At 39.0% G+C, this 19,497-nt stretch overlaps 1 protein-coding gene across 7 annotated transcripts in view; it reads right to left on the bottom strand.

Moving 5' to 3' along the window:
* RAPGEF6 (Rap guanine nucleotide exchange factor 6) overlaps positions 1-19,497 on the bottom strand; it is a 141,316-nt gene that overhangs the window by 46,493 nt on the left and 75,326 nt on the right. For all 7 annotated transcript variants that reach the window (XM_082211468.1, XM_082211472.1, XM_082211469.1 and 4 more), the window contains 8 exons: positions 12,578-12,709; positions 6,314-6,494; positions 4,718-4,854; positions 3,783-3,941; positions 3,190-3,342; positions 2,665-2,829; positions 856-963; positions 57-260 (listed from right to left, as the gene is read on the bottom strand). In XM_082211468.1, the coding sequence (XP_082067594.1) occupies positions 57-260; positions 856-963; positions 2,665-2,829; positions 3,190-3,342; positions 3,783-3,941; positions 4,718-4,854; positions 6,314-6,494; positions 12,578-12,709 (1,239 nt within the window). The remainder of the gene's footprint in view (positions 1-56; positions 261-855; positions 964-2,664; positions 2,830-3,189; positions 3,343-3,782; positions 3,942-4,717; positions 4,855-6,313; positions 6,495-12,577; positions 12,710-19,497) is intronic.

Here is a 19,497-nt window from a genome sequence, read left to right as displayed (position 1 = left end):
TTCACTTAACCAAAGCAGATATATGATTGTAAATGAAACACCGGGTTTTACTTTACCTGATCACCGCGTTTAAGCCCAGCTTCTGCTGCTTTGCTTCCTGGTTCTACTGTCTCCACAAAAATACCAAAACATTTTTCACTTCCTCCAAGGAGGCTGAAGAAAAGTGGGGAGTCTCTAGAAGGCTTCTGCAATGTGATTTGTCTCCATTTTGCCTTGGCTGCACAGGCGATGTTTAGTAATCTGAGGTGCCCCTTCATTTTCTGTAAATTGTAAAACACATGAATATCTCCCATCTAGAATTAGGTGACACCAAATCATGTAATGGTAAAATTACACAGAACTACCTCACCACCTAATCACATCAACCCATTATTTGCCATAACTGTGCCATGAAACAGCATTATCTGTATTATCTCTATAATAAAAAGCCCTTTGAAAGAAATTTGCAGTGCTCAGTTAAAACCTTCTACAAATGGTTGCAGCATTCGAGGAACTTCAGTAATAGTTGCAAGGTAGATATAAGAATTAAGATATATTAAGAAAAAGTTAAATTATGATAAAAGTGTGTATTGGCAATAAGTAATAGGAAATTGAAATAAGGAATAGATGGGAGGTCGGGTCTTTAGTGTTAAGACCAATTTATGTTTTATTGTTTGTTAAGAAAATTTGGTGTTTATTGTTATTCCTGTGTGTAATTCGGTATTTGTGTTTACTCTTTTTTTTTTTTCTTGCTGTATCAATAAAAATCTAATAAATAATTAAAAAAAAAACCTTCTACAAATGTTTTTGCTGTAGTAAGAGCTGCTCTTAAAAATGCATGATGCAGTACAAAACTCAATTTATTTAGGTTCCTACCGCATTTTCCAAGTTTTTTTCAAATTCTTCCAAAAAACGTGTCATGGCTGGATCTCCCTCAAAATCATTAAAATGGTTGTTCACCCACAATAGTACAACTCGGGTAACCTAAGAACAAGTACATATGTGAAGTTAATACAAGTTTTATTTGTAAGAGGAAATTAGGTTGCTATTCTTAATATAGTTTTGGCACTAACAACTAGTCAAGTAGCTTTTGTACCAACTATATACCTTTCCACACTATGAGCCAATTTGTCTATGCTTTTATACATTTTTTTTAAAAAATAAAATGACTATCTTTGTTACTATAGAACAGGCCTACAACTCAACACCTGGAGTACTATCTCTCTTCCATGGATCTTTCTTATGAATCAGTATTTTAAAGTATTTTAAAGTTGCTGCCCTTGCAAAATATTTGTCATTTGCAATGGCTGCTTCTATGAAACTTACACTAATAAAGCTAGAATTTCCATCTTCATTTTTTTGACAAAGTAGCCAATTGGGCTATAAAATTACTGCACAACTGGCAGTCTGTCAGATACCTTGTCAGTTTAAAACAAAAATGTTTTTCAAAGAGATCTATCCAAGTTCTCTAACCGCATAAAATATTACTTCCTGTTCTGAGGGCAATGCCTTTATATGTGTAAACGTATAATGATACACAACTTCTGAGGTCATACTAATTATGACTATAATTTTTTTTAGCGATAATCATTTCACTTGGGATATCTCTTAGCTGAAAATTAAAACAGTGACTGGTTCATGGGTGTGAATTGAAATACCTAGGCATAAATATGAAGCAAGAATAAAAGTTCAAAATACAGCATAAATATCTGAATCATAAATGAGTTTATTTCTCACATGTTTTCCCCATCCCCCAGCTCTGGTATATGATGGCAGAGACTTTTATTAGGCAATAGAAACTTCTACCAACTGCAAGCCCAAAAATATTTAGGAATATTGCCTGTTCTCAGCATTCTCCGAATTTGAAACATTGTACATGCTTTATTATTACTACAATTTTTATATAGTGAATACATTATTTTTCAGATGATTTCTAAGTTCTCTGTGTTTCACAGAGTCACCACACCAAGAAGTTCAGATAAGACTTCATAAAGAAGAGTGACCCACTGTGAGGCAGCTGTGAAGACGGCAAATTCTATGACATGGATCCTTAGGAAAGGAACCAAAAATAAAACTGTCAATGTCACAATGCCATTACACAAATCTTTGTTGAGACGACATTTGAAATATTAGGTACAGTTCTGGCTGCCTCACCTCAAAAAGGATATTGTACAGTTAGGGCGGAAAGTTCAGAAATAGTTAACCAAAATGATCAAGGAGATGGGGCAGCTCCCTTATGGTTACAGCATTTGGGACTTCTTAAAATAGAAAAAAGGCAAGCAAGAGGTAATACAATAGATGTTTATAAAATCATGCACAGCATGAAGAAAGTGGATAGAAAAGCTTTTCTCCCTCCACCATAACACCTGAACCTGAATGTTGAAAGATTCAGGGTATTGAACATAATTAAAATATGGAACTCACCCCCACGGGAGTGAGGCAGTAATAACCACCAACTTGGGGGCTTTAAAGAGGACCGGACAAATTCAAGGAGGAGGAGACTATCAATGGATACTAGCCATAAGAGCTATGCTCTGCATCTGAATGCCAGTTGTGTGGGCTTCACACAAGCATCCAGTTGGCCACTGTGAGAACTTGGTGCTGGCCTGGATAGGCCACCGACCTATCTTCCAGTACAAGAAAATTACCAGTCAGGGTTTGGTTATCTCTCATCTAGAAACTAACCTTGTCCCTGAGACTGTCTACTTGAAACCATTCCAACAGTTTATCCCCAACTTCCAGGGGGCTTGCCAAAAATGTTCTGTATGTTAAGAGAAAGTCTTCAATGTATGTTGGATCCACAATAGAATGTTCTTCTATTAAATGTGTAATCAGGCGTTCAGGTGTTGCCTTAAAAACAAGAGATGACAGTCAATAAAATAATTCCACAAAAACAACATACCATTTTGTAATATCACCACCCAGCCATATTCATAAATCCAATACCTAACTTTCATCCTAGACACACATTTATTTTCATAATACTTCCTGCATACCAATACAGCACTACAACTTGGATCTATGTCTGTAAAGACTATATTGTTGAGTGATGTCTAATTGCCCAGAGGCATATTATTTCCACAATATATAGGCATTTGACTGCATAACAAGAGAACTTCGATGAAGATGAGAAACTAGATCACTTTGTTATGAAACTGAAAAATGCTATATAATAAAACAACTTCTTTGTAAGATTATGTTTTTGATCACCTTAATGACAATGTGTCCTTTCCTGGTTCCACTGCGGTCCAGCTCTCTGTGCTCTTTCACCATAACAATTTCTCCTTCTTCTTCAACCTTGTGTGTATTTTTTTCAACATGGTTCAGAATTCTCCAATAATCTTGCTGGGCTATACATACAAACTATCCAAAATAACAGAGGGGTATAAATACACAAGCAAACAGTTGTGTTTTTTTTAATGCATCAGTCAAGCCTAGACACATATAACATAATTATGGCAAAATGTAATTAGAAATCAATCTGTTTCCATCTTGCTCAACCTCATAATTTATTTATTTTTGTAATACCTTCAGAGATTACTACAACTGATACATATAGATAAGAAGTCTAGATGAGAACTTGAATTCAAAAAGTAAAATTGTCCTGAGCCCGTTTCGGCAGACTTTGATATGTAAGTAGGGAAAGCAGTAGTTCTTGTTGGCTGAATAACCTATGCTGTGAGCAAGAAAGCTGTAAGTGGTTACCATTAGCCAAAATTGCACTATTTTATTTCTGGGGTGATTAATTAAATAGATTTTTTAATGAGAAAATGGAAGAATGTTTTACTATGAAGTTATCTTACCTGGCAGTCATCTACTTTGGTCCGAACTACACCATTCATATATTGCTTTTCCAGAGAGGGAGTAATTCCAAAACTATTTCCCATACAGAGACTTTCTGTTTTCCCATCTCGATGGCTGATTTCCACAGTGCCGTTTAAAATAACATACCAAGAATCAAGCTAGAAAGAAAGCCCAATAAAAGCATTTCAATTATCTTAAGCATCCAACTGTATCAACAATAAGCTAAACAGAAGGCTCGCTGGATGCTTAGTATGCCTCTGCAACAGCAATATAACCATTGGGGTAACAATAAAAATGATTAATTTAGTAGTAATGTTAACAACCGGTATCCATCATCCATGACCAGATCAGGAAGAAACACAGAGATGAATGAGATATTCGGACAGAAATCCTTAATTAGGATTGTCATTCTATTGCAAGATTCAGGATGTGGTATTGTTGCTTGAGTTCAAAACATTCATCAGGTGCATTTGAGAAACTATGGCTTGGTTCGCAGGGCACATCTTAGTTACAAACTCATGGCCAGTGAGAAGAAAACTTAACCATGAGCCCAGATCCAAATCATTGTGATCCAGGAATAAAAAAGTCCAGGGAGGAACAAAACAGCTGCAATCACCTCTCTGGGAGCCCACGTTTGCAAAGTTTCACTAAGCCATAGTTTATGTTACCATGATGTACAAACCAGGCCTATATCTAAGGGATAGAAACATGGTTTGACATTTGAAATAAGCAAGCAGTAGGTCTTAAAAAACCCCTGTGAAATGTTTTTGGAGCTTTTGATAATATGCACTGGCACAGGGGAGTTATGCACTGCTACATATGCTGTAAAACTGAAAACATTTCACCCTTACCTGCATGGTAAAAAATATATATATTATAGGTGTTTGATGATCACATAGCAACATGATCACGGCATGCATTATTCAGTACTTACTTCTTGCCCATCATTAAGAATGATGGCTCCTGCTTGTTCTACAACTTCAAATATCATCACTGAGCAGAGTTCTCTCCTTACAGACATAGTCATGTTTGCAAATGCTGGAAGCTGGTGCATGAATTCCAGTAATTGTTCTATAAGAACAAAAATAAATATATGTGAGAAACAAAGCAAGTCAACATTTACTTAGGTTTCACTACCATGCAGGTTGGTAGTATTTAATATATCAAAAATGGATTTCAATCTGTAATTGTTTCACTCATCAATTTATGTTAGATAATAAGAGTGGTTACAATGAGTTGGAATCAAAGAGGACCTTCAGCATGCAAAGGCATCTTCTACTCAAAAATGGGACTTTTGAATGAGAAAAAGTGAAACTTATTATGAAAGCAGAAGCATGAGAACTGCTATAGAGCTATTTTAGCATTATGCAAACTCTTGGGAAAGACTTTGCAAAATTATGCCAGAAACTATTGTTCTATTACTCATAGTTATTTGGATCCAACCCCATGTTAATAGTACACAAGGAGGAAAGTAAGAAATACAAGTCCAGTGTTAGAATGGCCCAATCTGCACACTTGGAAGTGCAGCAAGATGCTTGGGTCCTATATGCTTAGGAATTGATAACATTTAGTGGGTGGTTGCTTCCCCTGCCTATACATTCACACACAATCTATATATTTTATGCAATATATGAGGTTAGCTATAGATAAAGACAAAGGGAATGTGTGTAAATAGATACCGTATTTTTCGCCCTATAGGACGCACTTTTCCCCCTCCAAAAATGAAGGCGAATGTAGGCTTTCGCTGAAGCCTGGAGAGCGAGGGGGGTCGGTGCGCACCAACCCTCTCGCTCTTCAGGCTTCAGGAAGCTATCCGCTAGCCGTGGGAGACACAGCTCTCCCACGGCTAGCGGAGAGCTTGCCGGCACCCAGAAGCTTGGGGCGTGCTGAGCTCAGCACGCTCCAAGCTTTGGGCTTCGCGCAGCGCTCCGCTAGCCATGGAAGAGCTGTGCAACTTCGCGCAGCTCTCCCACGGCTTGCGGATAGCAGCCTGTTCGGGGGCTGGGTTCGGGGGAAGTTCGGGCTTCCCCCCGCCCCAGCCCCGCACCTGGGAGGGGGAAATAAATTTTTTTTTCTTTATTTCCCCCCCCCAAAAAAAAACTAGGTGCGTCCTATGGGCTGGTGCGTCCTATGAGGCGAAAAATACGGTAAGTGAGACCTGCAACAAAATGTTGCATTGTGAATTGCTTCAGTTCAGAGTTTTAGCCAGACAGACACGCTCTCTTCAAGGATTCTCAGTTCCATTCTCTCCCTCTCCAAATGTCAACCAAAACGGCTGGGGCTCTTTTGTGGGAGGGGGTCATTCTTTTGTTTTGTTTTGAAATGTACCTCTGCAAACCTTAGGGTTCTCCCAAGCCTGCTACTATCTCTCTCATATATGTCAATGGTGCCACTTTGGCTACATAAGGATTGGCATGTGTCTGTAAAATACGCTACTATATCAGTTTGTCATTAACTTTCAAATTACTAGATTATTAGGGATAATCTGTTGAAACTATGTAGAAGTACTTTCTTTCTTTTTACGTCTCACCAATGTCATCATCTGTTTTGTCAGCAGGTTCCTTTTCAAGGCATTCCCGTACAACATCTCTCCCCAGCAGTGGATCTGAAGTTCTGTCAATGTCTTCATCTTCTTCTTCATCGTCTTCAGAATCAACTGGTGCTTCTGGGAGACCAGTTAGATCTACATCTCCCATCTCACTTTCGGTAGCCTGTACATAAAATCAATGCAAGTTCTTTAAGTTGCTGAAAATTAAGCACATAAATTTTGACACAAATCCACTTTGTTCTGGTAATATCAACTACCAGCCAAATGAACAGCCTGGAAGAGCTCTGTGGGTAGCCTCCAGCTGCCCTGTGGGCAAACAAGTTATACTCATCACTAATGGACCCTTGTGATTTTTGGGGGGAATGGGATTGGTGATAATCAGTAGAGCAGGACTAGAATATTCCACTTGCATAGGTATTTGTGAAATCCAAATGTTAAATTCCATCAATAACGAACACAGAAATTAACAAATTTTCAGGACCATAAAGCTAGTGCTGTCTGCAGCAGAAAGTAAGTCAGAACAAAACTGACAAGTTCTACCCTATAACCAATTTAACATAAACAATAATATTATATCCTAAAGGGAAAAATTGTTAAGATGGCTAAAAGAGTGATTGTACATTTAAACAGAATGATTTAAGCATTTATTATCTGCAACTAGGCCATGTCATATGATGCCGGTAGATTTAAACTCAAGCTAGGCAAGGTCAGCTAACCTCAGCAGATCCAGCTTGTTCTCTAAAAGGTTCAGAGTTTCTTTGAATATGTGGGGAACATAAAACTCAGCCCTTCAAGAGACTCTCAACAGTCTATCAAAGCAGCAGCTCATTTGATTCCTATATGGCTAACATATATAGAAAACTCCTGGCAAGTAAGGTCAAGTGGCAGTTTAAAAATAGAAAGATTTAGCATTTGTACAATCTAGCACTTTGTACGATGCAGCAGCATTTCCTTTGACAAAAGGTTTTGTCAAGCAGAATCACCGTTTATAGCTTGTATTTTAAAAATAATATTGTAATAAAGCTACAATTTAACTTATGGAACACTAAATCAGAAACAGTAAAAGCAACCAAAAGTTGAAAGGTAAATTCAGGTAACATTAAAGATCATCTGAATAAGGTCTCTGTCAGCCCACTAGCCCCTCTTCAAAACTTGGCATCTCTTCTTACTTTGGAAAAGCCTCTATTTTCCCTCTGGAACTATTGCAAGATGGTCTTGCAAAAAGCCTCCAGAAAAGGACCTCCTTCTGATGGCACCACACCAGAAGAAGAGTGGATTGGTAGGGTAAGAAGAGGGCTTTTCCCAACTCCATGGAGACACACACACAGTGAGAGAGCACTGCTGAATATGAACTTGCATTTTTGGTGTTTCTCAGTGTCTGTTTCTGCATCTGTCAGAATGTATAGTGCGTGTGAGGGTCTGTATGTGTGTTCTGGAGAGTATGTATGTATGTTTACACAGCAAAACATGTGTTTGCCACTTTGACCACAGCCATCACCAATATGCAGCCCCCAGGAGGTTGGCCAATTTTCATCATGCTCATCCGCTGAGGGTGCGGGGAGCTACTCAAGGTCTAGATGAACAAACCATGTGGGTTGCGTGGGGGAAAGGGTTTAGTTCACTGCCAAGCATGGCCTTCGTGAAGGACAGTCAACATTTCTGGGAGAAGGAACTCAACTCATGATTTCTGTATATCTAGATCAGTTGTAGCGAACTTCTGGCCCATGGGCCTAATTAGTTAAAGCTGCATTCAATATAACTGCAGAGATAGCTCTGTCAGCACAAATATTTCTGCTTGCCCCTCTCCTCTGCATGATGTCCTGACTCTCCAAAGCAGATTTGGGGATGGTGCAGGGAAACACTGGGTAGGGGGAAGAGAGGGAGGAAGTTGTGTTATGCTAGTGATAATTTCTTATACTGGCTTCTAGCAGACCCACAATGAATAAGACCCACAGAATTTATTTTAATTACTTAGGTAGTTTATTAACCTCTTGAACAAAGAGGTCTTCTCCAATTTGGCCCCATTAGGCTCCCCCATTTGGCCCACTTGGCTGCTTATTCCAAGCCATGCCCACCAGTCCATCATATGACATCAGGAACAAGACAGGCAAAGACATAATTTCAAACTGTGCTGAATTCAAGCCACAACTGTAAAGGAATATTACCCTGCCACACCACTTTCAGGAGTGATAGAACAAAATACCCTTGGGAGCTCCTGTTTGCTCTCATGTGTATCTGACCACTTTCAAAAGCTGCTGACTAAGCACACTGAACTTCAAATTTCTCTACAGATATAGTTTAAAGTTTAAGTAATCTGATGGTCTACAGCAGGTTGGCTACTTCTGGATTCAACTGTACAGCTGGATCTAATTCCCCATCCCTGATCTATATATTAAAGGAATAGTCTCTTCTTCAGGGAAAGAAGAAACATTCAGAAAATATAAATGGATATTCAGGGATCCAGTCTTAGAGCATCAGTAGTATTGAACCAAAGAAGATGGAGGCAACTGAGAGATCACTTGGAGTCCCAAGTACAATATTTATTTTAATATCTGTGGGAGAAGATACACAAAGGAATCTATTTACACCTATTTACACCACATCCTCTTTCAGTGTTCCACGAAACTTACATATTTTCGTCTAGTAATTTCATGATAGATAATTTTGATGCAGAAAAAATGATCAAAGGATCAGAGTCTCAAATTCACACAAAGCAGTAGCTGCAGTGATCAGCATGGACAGAACAAATACTGTATTTGTCCCATTAGCTATGATGAAATTCAGTTGCAGATCAATTTTGTTAACATATGGTTATAGGGCAAATGCCCTAAGCAATTTAAAGAGGGCAAATAAATATGGAAGCAAACGTGCTTACTACATGACAACAGAAAGAGATTCAGTTACATGATTATCAACCTATACAGCAGATGGAAAGCAATAAAAACATTCCAGTTCTGCTGTTGTAAATATGAAATAGAAGGAAGACACATTGATTATGAGCTAAGAAAGTAAGAACGTTTTCTGAAACAGTACTGATAATATTTATTTAAAATGTTTGCTGCAAGGATTATGCTGTCAAATTAACATTTGTAAAAGATCTCAACCCTACACATAATTTATTGTGTATGTAAAAACATTCACTCTGTGCCACATTCAGTTCAAGTAAGCAGCGCATAGGTCAGTTTTTTCACATCTGTAAGTAAATCATAGACCCAAGAGATGTTACACCTTGGACTTTAAAACTGAGGTCCTGGATCTATTCAAAAGAGAGATATGTGGTTACATTCACAGACTTCTTTCACAGTCAGCCTTAACAGCAGCTCATGTAAGGTGACAGAACCACTACTATAACAGCTGATCCCCCAACCACAGCTTCAATACATACATTATCAAGGATATCAGATAAAAGTTATAATAATCGATGTGAATATATTCATCCTGCATATGTAGACTTTGGAATGTTAGCACACAATCTTTAGAGACTACAGATCGACTTCTTGATATTCTGAAACACTCTGTTAATTGATTTTATGTACCTTTGGATGGAATAAGCCTCATTTAACATTACTTTTTAAAACTCAGTCTATCATTGTGCACTGCTTAAGAAAAAACTACAGTAGAAGTAGTAGATGACAACAAAACAATTAAAGCATATCAATTATGCCAAGGTCATCCACTGTCACTTAATGTACTTTAGGGAACATTAATTATTAACCTATAGTGGATCAATGATGAATATAACCTCCAAGATGTTTTTAGATACAGACTAAACAGAAGTGAAATAATTAAGTTGCTTTTTATAGAATCCAGCATATATCAAAGAAGTTGTGTGACTTACTCCACAATATTAATTTGGAAGAAGGGTGGAGCTAAATGTTAAATGCACATGTGCGTAACAAGAACCAAACAGGAAGAAGTAATTAGGAGCAAGAAGTAGCAAGGAGGAATAACATATCTTTCCCACATCTATTGCTTTTCCTGCCCACCACTTTTCCTTAAACCTTGGCTGGATTGTGTTCAGACTAATAGAGAAATTACCCTGTAATTTATGAAAGAATCGTGATCTGCTGGATATTGCCTTACCACCTAGTTCTATGGTTGTTTAAATCTAACCAATTATAGTAGACTTGCTGCTAGATAAGTATGCATAGGACTTCAGCCTTAATCAGGCCTCTTAACTTTGACAACTACTTTATTATATAAAAATAATAATAATACAGCACATCCAAAAGGCCTCAGGGGGAACACAAATGGAAGGCAATTTGTTGCTCATCAGCTGGCCTTGTGAAAACTCTGGTTGGAAACTCTGGTCATTTTCTATCCACCACTACATGAATGGGGCCTGAAACATGGGGCTGGAAATATTCCAGGACATATCCCAAGCTATTCCATGACTTAGAAATGCATGAATCTGACATGTTTAACCCAGCTGTGCAATCTTTTTTTTTCTTTTGTCTTTTTTTTTAAAAGCTCACATACATAGACTCTTCTACAGTCTTTCCCACCATGAATGTCTAGAAGCTGATGGTCCGGGCAGGAGACTAATTATTCTGGGCTTACTGCATGGCCATAAGGTATAGATGCCTGGCTTTCTATATATTTGGAGCCACCACATAGTTCACTTTTAAGCAGTTGTCTGAATCCACAAAGAGAATTAAGCAGGAACAGATATAGGAAAATAGGAATCTGCCTTACAAAGAGTAAAACCGTTGGTCTATCCAGCTCAGCACTGTTTTAAACCTTTCCAGGGTTTAAAACAGGGATGTTTTCCAGATGAACTTGGAGATGCGGCAGGTTGAATCTGGGGCTTTTGTCATACAAAGCAATTGCTCTACCACTGAGATATAGCTGTCCTACTATATATTGTTGTCTGACTCTTGAATTCAAATAATCTTCCCTGTAGTCATAGGAATTTTGATCCAAATCTTTCACAATTTTTTTCTGTACTACAAGCTCTTTAGTGAGACACAAGTTTCATTATAAGGCAGCCTTAAGTTGTGTGTCAAGACCCCCAAGGCCTCCCCCCCTAAGTTGAATAAAGACACATGGGTTCAAATAGCCAAAAGCCACGCCCCCCCCCCCCGGCCAACCAAAAGAAGAAGAAAAGGAGGCTGAAGAGTTTAGCAGGGTTCATGTCATTTGTTCCCCTAGCAATGCAGAAGCCTGAAGCTCTGTATAAAAAACTCTCAATAACCCAATGATACAAAGTGCGCCTACATCAAACTAGAAACACATACTTAAGTCTATTTATATTGTTTAAGCACTGTTTCCTTCCTATTTCGCAAACAGCTCTATATGCACATTTAATGAGACTAATGTAAAATATAAAGGGTTGTATCCAACAAAGTTAGTGTAGAAGAATTGAACCTAGATCATTTAAGTTACCCATATTAATTTATTCCAGTGAGTCTACTCTGAATAGGCCTAATGTTGGAAGCAACCCAGCTTTTACCCAATCTATTATTGTCAAACAGTTGACAATAATTAATTAATTAATTAAGCCAAACTCACTCTAATCTGCCATTTGCTTAAGTTGACTTCAACACACACACATATCATTAAGAGCACTGCCCTCCTTTTCAGTTGCTGCTGAGCCTAGTGATTGTTCAGTGGCTTGGGACTCAGGACACCAAAACACCTTTGAATGTATCCTAAATCTCAGTTGATACATTGCTTCTTTAGGCATCATGGGGGGGGGGGAGAACCTCCATTGGTTACAATAGCCAGGTATCACTTGAATAACTACCTATTATCACAAACACGGATTTTATTATTATTTCAGTAAGATTTTAACTTGAAACAAATGACATCATTATCTTCCAAATCAAAACTTAATATTCCTCTGGTCTTACTGAACCCAACATATTACAGTGGTACCTCGGGTTACATACGCTTCAGGTTACATACGCTTCAGTTACAGACTCCGCTAACCCAGAAATATTACCTCGGGTTAAGAACTTTGCTTCAGGATGAGAACAGAAATTGTGCTATGGCGGCACAGCAGCAGCAGGAGGCCCCATTAGCTAAAGTGGTGCTTCAGGTTAAGAACAGTTTCAGGTTTAGTACGGACCTCGGGAACAAATTAAGTACTTAACCTGAGGTACCACTGTATTTTGTTCATTGTGCTGTCAAACTTTAAAAGTATATGATAGCAGTCTTATGCTTCTGCTAGCATACAGGGATTCAACCATTTAGGTCCTCCCTCTTTTTATGAAAACAGAATGTTAAATCAAATTTTGGACTTACTTGGTAGATGTCAGATAAACTGCTACTCCCAGAATCACTAGCAATGCTGCAACCAGACTGACTTGAAGGGACATGTGTCACCTGTGGATGTTGACCATCTGTGAGATGCATCTTGGTCAGGTCTGCAGGAAGCTGGAAGCAAAGTGCAATGTAAGGGAAGTTAAATAGGCTTTCAATTTCAAGCAATTCATGCTATGTTTAACTTGATATAATTTAATGCTGACTGAGAAAATGCAATATACATTGCATTATTTTTTTTAATTTGGTTGAAATATTGTCAGTTACCAACTACATATTAAGCCTCGTTGAGTTTAGGAAAACAACTTACAGTGAAAACTTGTGCATGTAAAAATTGCACTTTGCTAAGTTCAAGGTGTTGGTTCTGGTGTACAAAGTCCTACACCTCTTGGGACCACAAAAGCTAAAAGAGCATCCTACCCTCTACGTACCCAACTGGTCACTCTTTCTACAGATGAGGGTTTCCTGCAGATCAAGAGATCTGTTCCATAAGATATAGAGATCTGTTCTTCAGTGTGGTGGCACCTAACCTTTGAAACTCGTTCCTGTTATACATCAAACAGGCACAGTCTCTACTGCCTTTTTGGTGCCAATTAAAGACCTTCTTTTTAAAAACAAGCCTTTCAAAAGGAGATCAATATCCTAGGCTATACCTGTATTGAATAGGAAATGAATTTTACATATGAAATTGTTTCATTGTTTTTATATAATGGAATTGTTTTCATTGGTTATGTTTTTACTGTGAAATTGCTTTAAGATGTTTTATGGGAAGTGTTTCATAAATTGGATCAAATAATAATAAATGCTTTGTATGCAAGTGGTTCCACATTCTAACCTAAGCACCTCCATTTTCCAGTGCTGGGAAACAATAATACTTCAGTAGCCTCTGCTGCCACATGCTTCTTTGCAAATGCATTCTGCAAACATCTGTTACTATCACATTATGCAACAATTATTAGTACAGTGTGTTTGGCATAATACAAAAGTGTTAACACAATAAATATAAGGGAGGAACCACTACCTGAAATGATTATCTGTAATTTAATTACACTAATAAAATATTTAGTTCAGAAGCAGAATGACAGCTATTAAGACATCGTGTTCATTTGAGCCTGTGCTCCAAATGTTGTAATACTGTTCCTAAAAATAGAAAGAATAAGTGGAAAGATTTAAAGCACACCTTGAGTTAACTCAATTTTAGCACATTTCAAAACAACCTGCTTAAAACTGTATTTCTTTTTTAAAAGAGAAAATCATAACTGTGAACAGAAGCAATGTGCTCAGATTGAGAATCTGCAAGTTGTATTTTTCTGAACACCTGCTAAAGAACAGCAGATGCGAAATAGTGAACATGTTCCAAGGACATTAGGAAGTTTCCAGATTTGAATAGTAGTTTCAAAAGCCAGCTAACAGATTGGCCCGAATGTCAGGCTGCTTATATTAAAGAAAGAAAGCAAAGGGGGGGGGGGAATAAATCCCCTGGCTGAGAATTAATTGGCTTTCTGTCAGCACATTAGATGAGATCCTGGCATATACTTGCATGACCTCTTTATGTAATCACAAAGGCAGCTCTGAAGCAAGACAACCTACATTTACTAAGTCCTAGGTATTCTATTTGGTGTGTGTGTGTGGAGGGGAAATACTAAATTCAGTAGCACCTGCATGTCTGCCATTGTAGAACACTGAAGGTGAGCAGACATAAATGCCCATTAGCCAACATCATCACATAGTCAACTTATATGTAAATAAATATATCCATATCTGCCTATATTTTATCTTATATTCTGCCTGTAAGATTTCCATAACAAGTTACAAAATAAAACATTAAATCAAATATCACGTCAACAATTATGCACTAGCCATTAACCGAAATGCAAAAAACTTAAGTTATTAAGGGGGGGACACAAACTTTTAATCTAGTGCATGAATACATGGCCAATAATTTTGGGGAGGGGGTTTCACAGTTAGGGCACCACCCAGAGAAAGCATTGTCCTAGATAGCCAGGCCTTTTATCTTTGAAGGCAGTGATGTTCAAAGCAGAGGCTCCAAAGATCCTAACTGTTTGGAGGTTCATTGGAAGCAGACGATACCAATATCCCAGACCATTTAGGGCAGCAGTGAGAAACCTGTGGTCTTCCAGATACTGTTGGACTACAACTCCTATCATCCCTGACCACTGTCCACGCTGGCTGGGACTGATGAGAGTTGGGAGTTCAGCAACGTTTGGAGAGCTGGTTTCTCATCCCTGATTTAGGGATTTAATTATGCCCATAAACAAACCTAAAACCAGTACAGATGCTTAAATCACCAGATAAATATAATAGCAACTATATTTTCAACCAGCTGCCAGTTTCCAAAGACAACCCCATGTAAAATGTTATCATGGCATGATTCACCAAAGCAAGATCATGTTTCTTCGAGAAGGGCTAAAGCTGCAGTACCTATTGAAGTTGGTGAAAATTGCCATGGATGTTATTTGGGCATCCATTAGAAAGCCTTTATTAAAAGTTAAAAGTTAAAATAGTGGACTGGATTCTTCAGTGGACTGCAAATTCATTTAAGAAGTGGCTGAATCTCATTTGCATGGTCAACTGTACCACATACTAACACCAGCACCATCTCTCTGGGTGCTATTACAGTGAAATCTAGAAATATTTGCTATTTTAAAGAAAATAAAATTCAGATGCAGTCTACATTTATTGGATATCATTTTTAAAAGTTGGCTTTATATTTCTGACTGAGCGAATAAGTAGTTATCACTGTAAGCAGAGCTACATTTCCCTCAAGATAGAATCAGTATTTTATGTTCAGTTGACAAGTGAATCCAAAATTACTCCTCTTCTCTTTATAAACTAAAAGAATTCAGATTGTAATAGATTCTGCTAGAAGCATATTGGTCCCTCCTCTTTATAAATCAGTAGTTGGCAACATCTATGCTGAACCGTGTGGTACCAAACAGAATTTGTATAGTGGGTGAAAGAGACTGAACAAGCTAATGTGAATTATTTTTAAGAAAACAGACTAATAAATCTCCAAAGCTGAAATGAGGTGCATGAATGCACAAAATACCTATTTGAGACAAGCAACCTTTGTGCTGCCTGCCATTTTTAACATAAATCTCTGCCTCTATTTTATATACATCACATTTATTATCCACACATATTGAGCTGCCTTACATACCTCACTATGTTGAACCGCACTGATATGATGAATTTGTAACATGATGGTAGCAGTTGTGAAAATGAAATGTAGGATAAGGTTTGAGCCATGTTTACTCAGTATAATATAACATATTTATTCAACTGTGAATGTTTCAAATGAGAGATTGTGTAAACCAAAGACATGTTTTCCAGGAGCAATTTGCCCTCTCCAGCCAAATCATTACCTGCATCAAGAATTCTTATAATAATGCTGCAAACATACAATTATTTGTTCAGCTGCCTGAACAATGAAATATTGTTCTACTGCCATTCCTACCACTAGAAACCTTGCAGATCCTACTGTCCATTGCCTTCCCTAAAGCTGTATTTATTGCAGGAAAAGTACTTCTTTTTCCTAATACTGCATGCATAGAAGAAAGTTACAACTCGAGGATTAGTGATTTTCTATATACCGTATTTTTCGCTCTATAACACGCACCAGACCATAACACGCACGTAGTTTTTAGAGGAGGAAAACAAGAAAAAAAATATTCTAAACGAAATATTTTTGTGGTTCATGCTGTGGCCACAGACATGTGATCTGACAGTGAGTTTGGAGTAGCCCAATGCAAAAATCCTGAGGATCCATGTGGATCCATGCTTTGTAACCACGGAGGAGGGAAGGAAGGGGAACCATGGATCCTCTGCTCACGACTGCAGATCCCCACCACCACCCGCAGGCATTCGCTCCATAACACGCACAGACATTTCCCCTTACTTTCTAGGAGGAAAAAAGTGAGTGTTATGGTACAAAAAATACGGTATATTCTGGCTATTGTACTCATTCTGGCTACCCTACTCTTCTTGGTTCTATGGCACATCCAAATGGACCTCATTTAAACAACTTCTCATGTTGCCTATATCTCTACTACTTGTTGCTCAGTCTGAAAGACTGTCTCCCCTACCTATTTTCCTCTAGCTTTCCTGCCCTAATCAGTATAAGAAACAAATCCTGAAATTACTCAAGAATACCAAGCCAACTCTTAGATCACTAAATTAGCTCTGCACTGGGCTACCTGCCAACCACATTTCTTTGGAATACAGTCACTTTTTGTTTTATAGGCTCCAGACTTCCTGCATCAAACAGACTAATCTTTTCAAGAATATTTATTTGCGCCTTATAACTGTGGGTTTACATGGGGACAATTGCTCCATAGACACCAAGTATACTTAACAGGGGACAGGACCAAAACACAAATAGGTACTTCCCACACATCTTGCTGCCAATGTCAATGTAGCCCAGTGAACAGTGATAGAGCTGCATTCAGTGACAATTCAAGTCCCATTAACTCACCAGGTGATGCTGGGCAACCCCTACTTCAGCCTTTGCGCCCTACTGTATAATTGCCCTAGCTCACACGCTCATCATGCAAATAAAGTTGATACATATTGCCTAATACTATTATGCACTAACGGAAATGAAAAAAATACTAAAATAAAACTACAGTGGTATCTCGATTTAAGAACAGTCCTGTTTACGAACTCCGTAAAACTGGAAGTAGTATCCCGGTTTCTGAACATTACCTTGGTCTAAGAATGAAATCCAAATGGTGGAAGGGCACCGGTGGCAGGAGGCCTCATTAAAGAAAGCATGCCTCAGTTTAAGAGTGGTTTTGGTTTAAGAATGGACTTTTGGAATGGACTAAGTTCGTAAACCGAGGTAAAAAAAGGTAAAGGTACCCCTGCCCGTACGGGCCAGTCTTGCCAGACTCTAGAGTTGTGCGCTCATCTCACTGTAGAGGCCGGGAGCCAGTGCTGTCCGCAGACACTTCCGGGTCACGTGGCCAGCGTGACGAAGCTGCTCTGGCGAGGCAGCGCAGCACACGGAAACGCCGCTTACCTTCCTGCTAGTAAGCGGTCCCTATTTATCTACTTGCACCCGAGGGTGCTTTCGAACTGCTAGGTTGGCAGGCGCTGGGACCGAGCAACGGGAGCGCACCACACCGCGGGGATTCGAACCGCCGACCATGCGATCGGCAAGTCCTAGGCGCTGAGGTTTTACCCACAGCGCCACCCGCATCCCGTAAACCGAGGTACCACTGTATTAAGTTTTCACTAATCTGTAATGCCTGTTGTCTTTGTCCATGGGGTTTTCTTGGCAGGGATACTGGAGTGGCTTGCCGGTTCCTACTCCAGGTGGATCACGTTTGGTCAAAACTCTCCACTATGACCTGTTTGTCTTGGGTGGCCCTGCATGGCATGGCATAGCTCATAGCTTCTCTGAGTTATTCAAGCCAGGAAATTGGATGCAGATTTCCGAAAAAATAGCAAGGAGAGACAAGAGGGCCTTCTTAAACGAGCAATGCAAAGAAATATAGGAAAACAATAGAATGGGAAAAACCAGAGATCTGTTCAAGAAAATTGGAGATATGAAAGGAACATTTAGTACAAAGATTACCATAATAAAGGACAAAAGTGGTAAGGACCTAATAGAAGCAGAAGACATCAAGAAGAGGTGGCAAGAATACACAGAGGAATTATACCAGAAAGATATGGATGTCTCATACACCCCAGGTAGTGTGGTTGCTGACCTTGAGCCAGACATCCTGGAGAGTGAAGTCAAATGGGCCTTAGAAAGCACTACTAATAACAAGGCCAGTGGAAGTGATGATATTCCAGCTGAACTATTTAAAATTTTAAAAGATGATGCTGTTAAGGTGCTACACTCAATATGCCAGCAAGTTTGGAAAACTCAGCAGCGGCCAGAGGATTGGAGAAGATCAGTCTACATCCCAATCCCAAAGAAGGGCAGTGCCAAAGAATGCTCCAACTACCGCACATTTGCACTCATTTCACACGCTAGCAAGGTTATGCTTAAAATTCTGCAAGGCAGGCTTAAGCAGTATGTGGACCAAAACTCCCAGAAGTGCAAGCTGGATTTCAAAGGGGCAAAGGAACCAGAGACCAAATTGCAAACATGCGCTGGATTATGCAGAAAGCTAGAGTTCCAAAAAACCTTCTACTTCTGCTTCATTGACTGTGCAAAAGCCTTTGACTGTGTCAACCACAGCAAACTATGGCAAGTTCTTAAAGAAATGGGAGTGCCTGATCACCTCATCTGTCTCCTGAGAAATCTCTATGTGGGACAAGAAGCTACAGCTAGAACTGGGTATGGAACAAGAGTAAGACAAGGCTGTATATTGTCTCCCTGTTTATTTAACTTATATGCAGAATTCATCATGCGAAAGGCTGGGCTGGATGAATCCCAAGCCAGAATTAAGATTGCCGGAAGAAATATCAACAACCTCAGATACGCAGATGACACAACCTTGATGGCAGAAAGTGAGGAGGAATTAAAGAACCTTTTAATGAGGGTGAAAGTAGAGAGTGCAAAATATGGTCTGAAGCTCAACATCAAAAAAACTAAGATCATGGCCACTGGTCCCATCACCTCCTGGCGTTTGCCAGAAGGGGAAGAAATGGAGGCAGTGAGAGATTTTACCTTCTTGAGCTCCATCCTCACTGCAGATGGTGATTGCAGTCATGAAATTAAAAGATGTCTGCTTCTTGAGAGAAAAGCAATGACAAACCTAGACTGCATCTTAAAAAGCAGAGACATCACCTTGCCAACAAAGGTCCATCAAGTTAAAGCTATGGTTTTCCCAATAGTGATGTATGGAAGTGAGAGCTGGACCATAAAGAAGGCTGATTGCTGAAGAATAGATGCTTTTGAATTGTGGTGCTGGAGGAGACTCTTGAGA

Source organism: Podarcis vaucheri (genome assembly GCF_965113315.1).
Source record: "Podarcis vaucheri genome assembly, chromosome: 2".
NCBI lineage: Eukaryota > Metazoa > Chordata > Lepidosauria > Squamata > Lacertidae > Podarcis > Podarcis vaucheri.
Note: the sequence above shows the minus strand (reverse complement) of the source record. Positions and strands in the feature narration are given on the sequence as shown.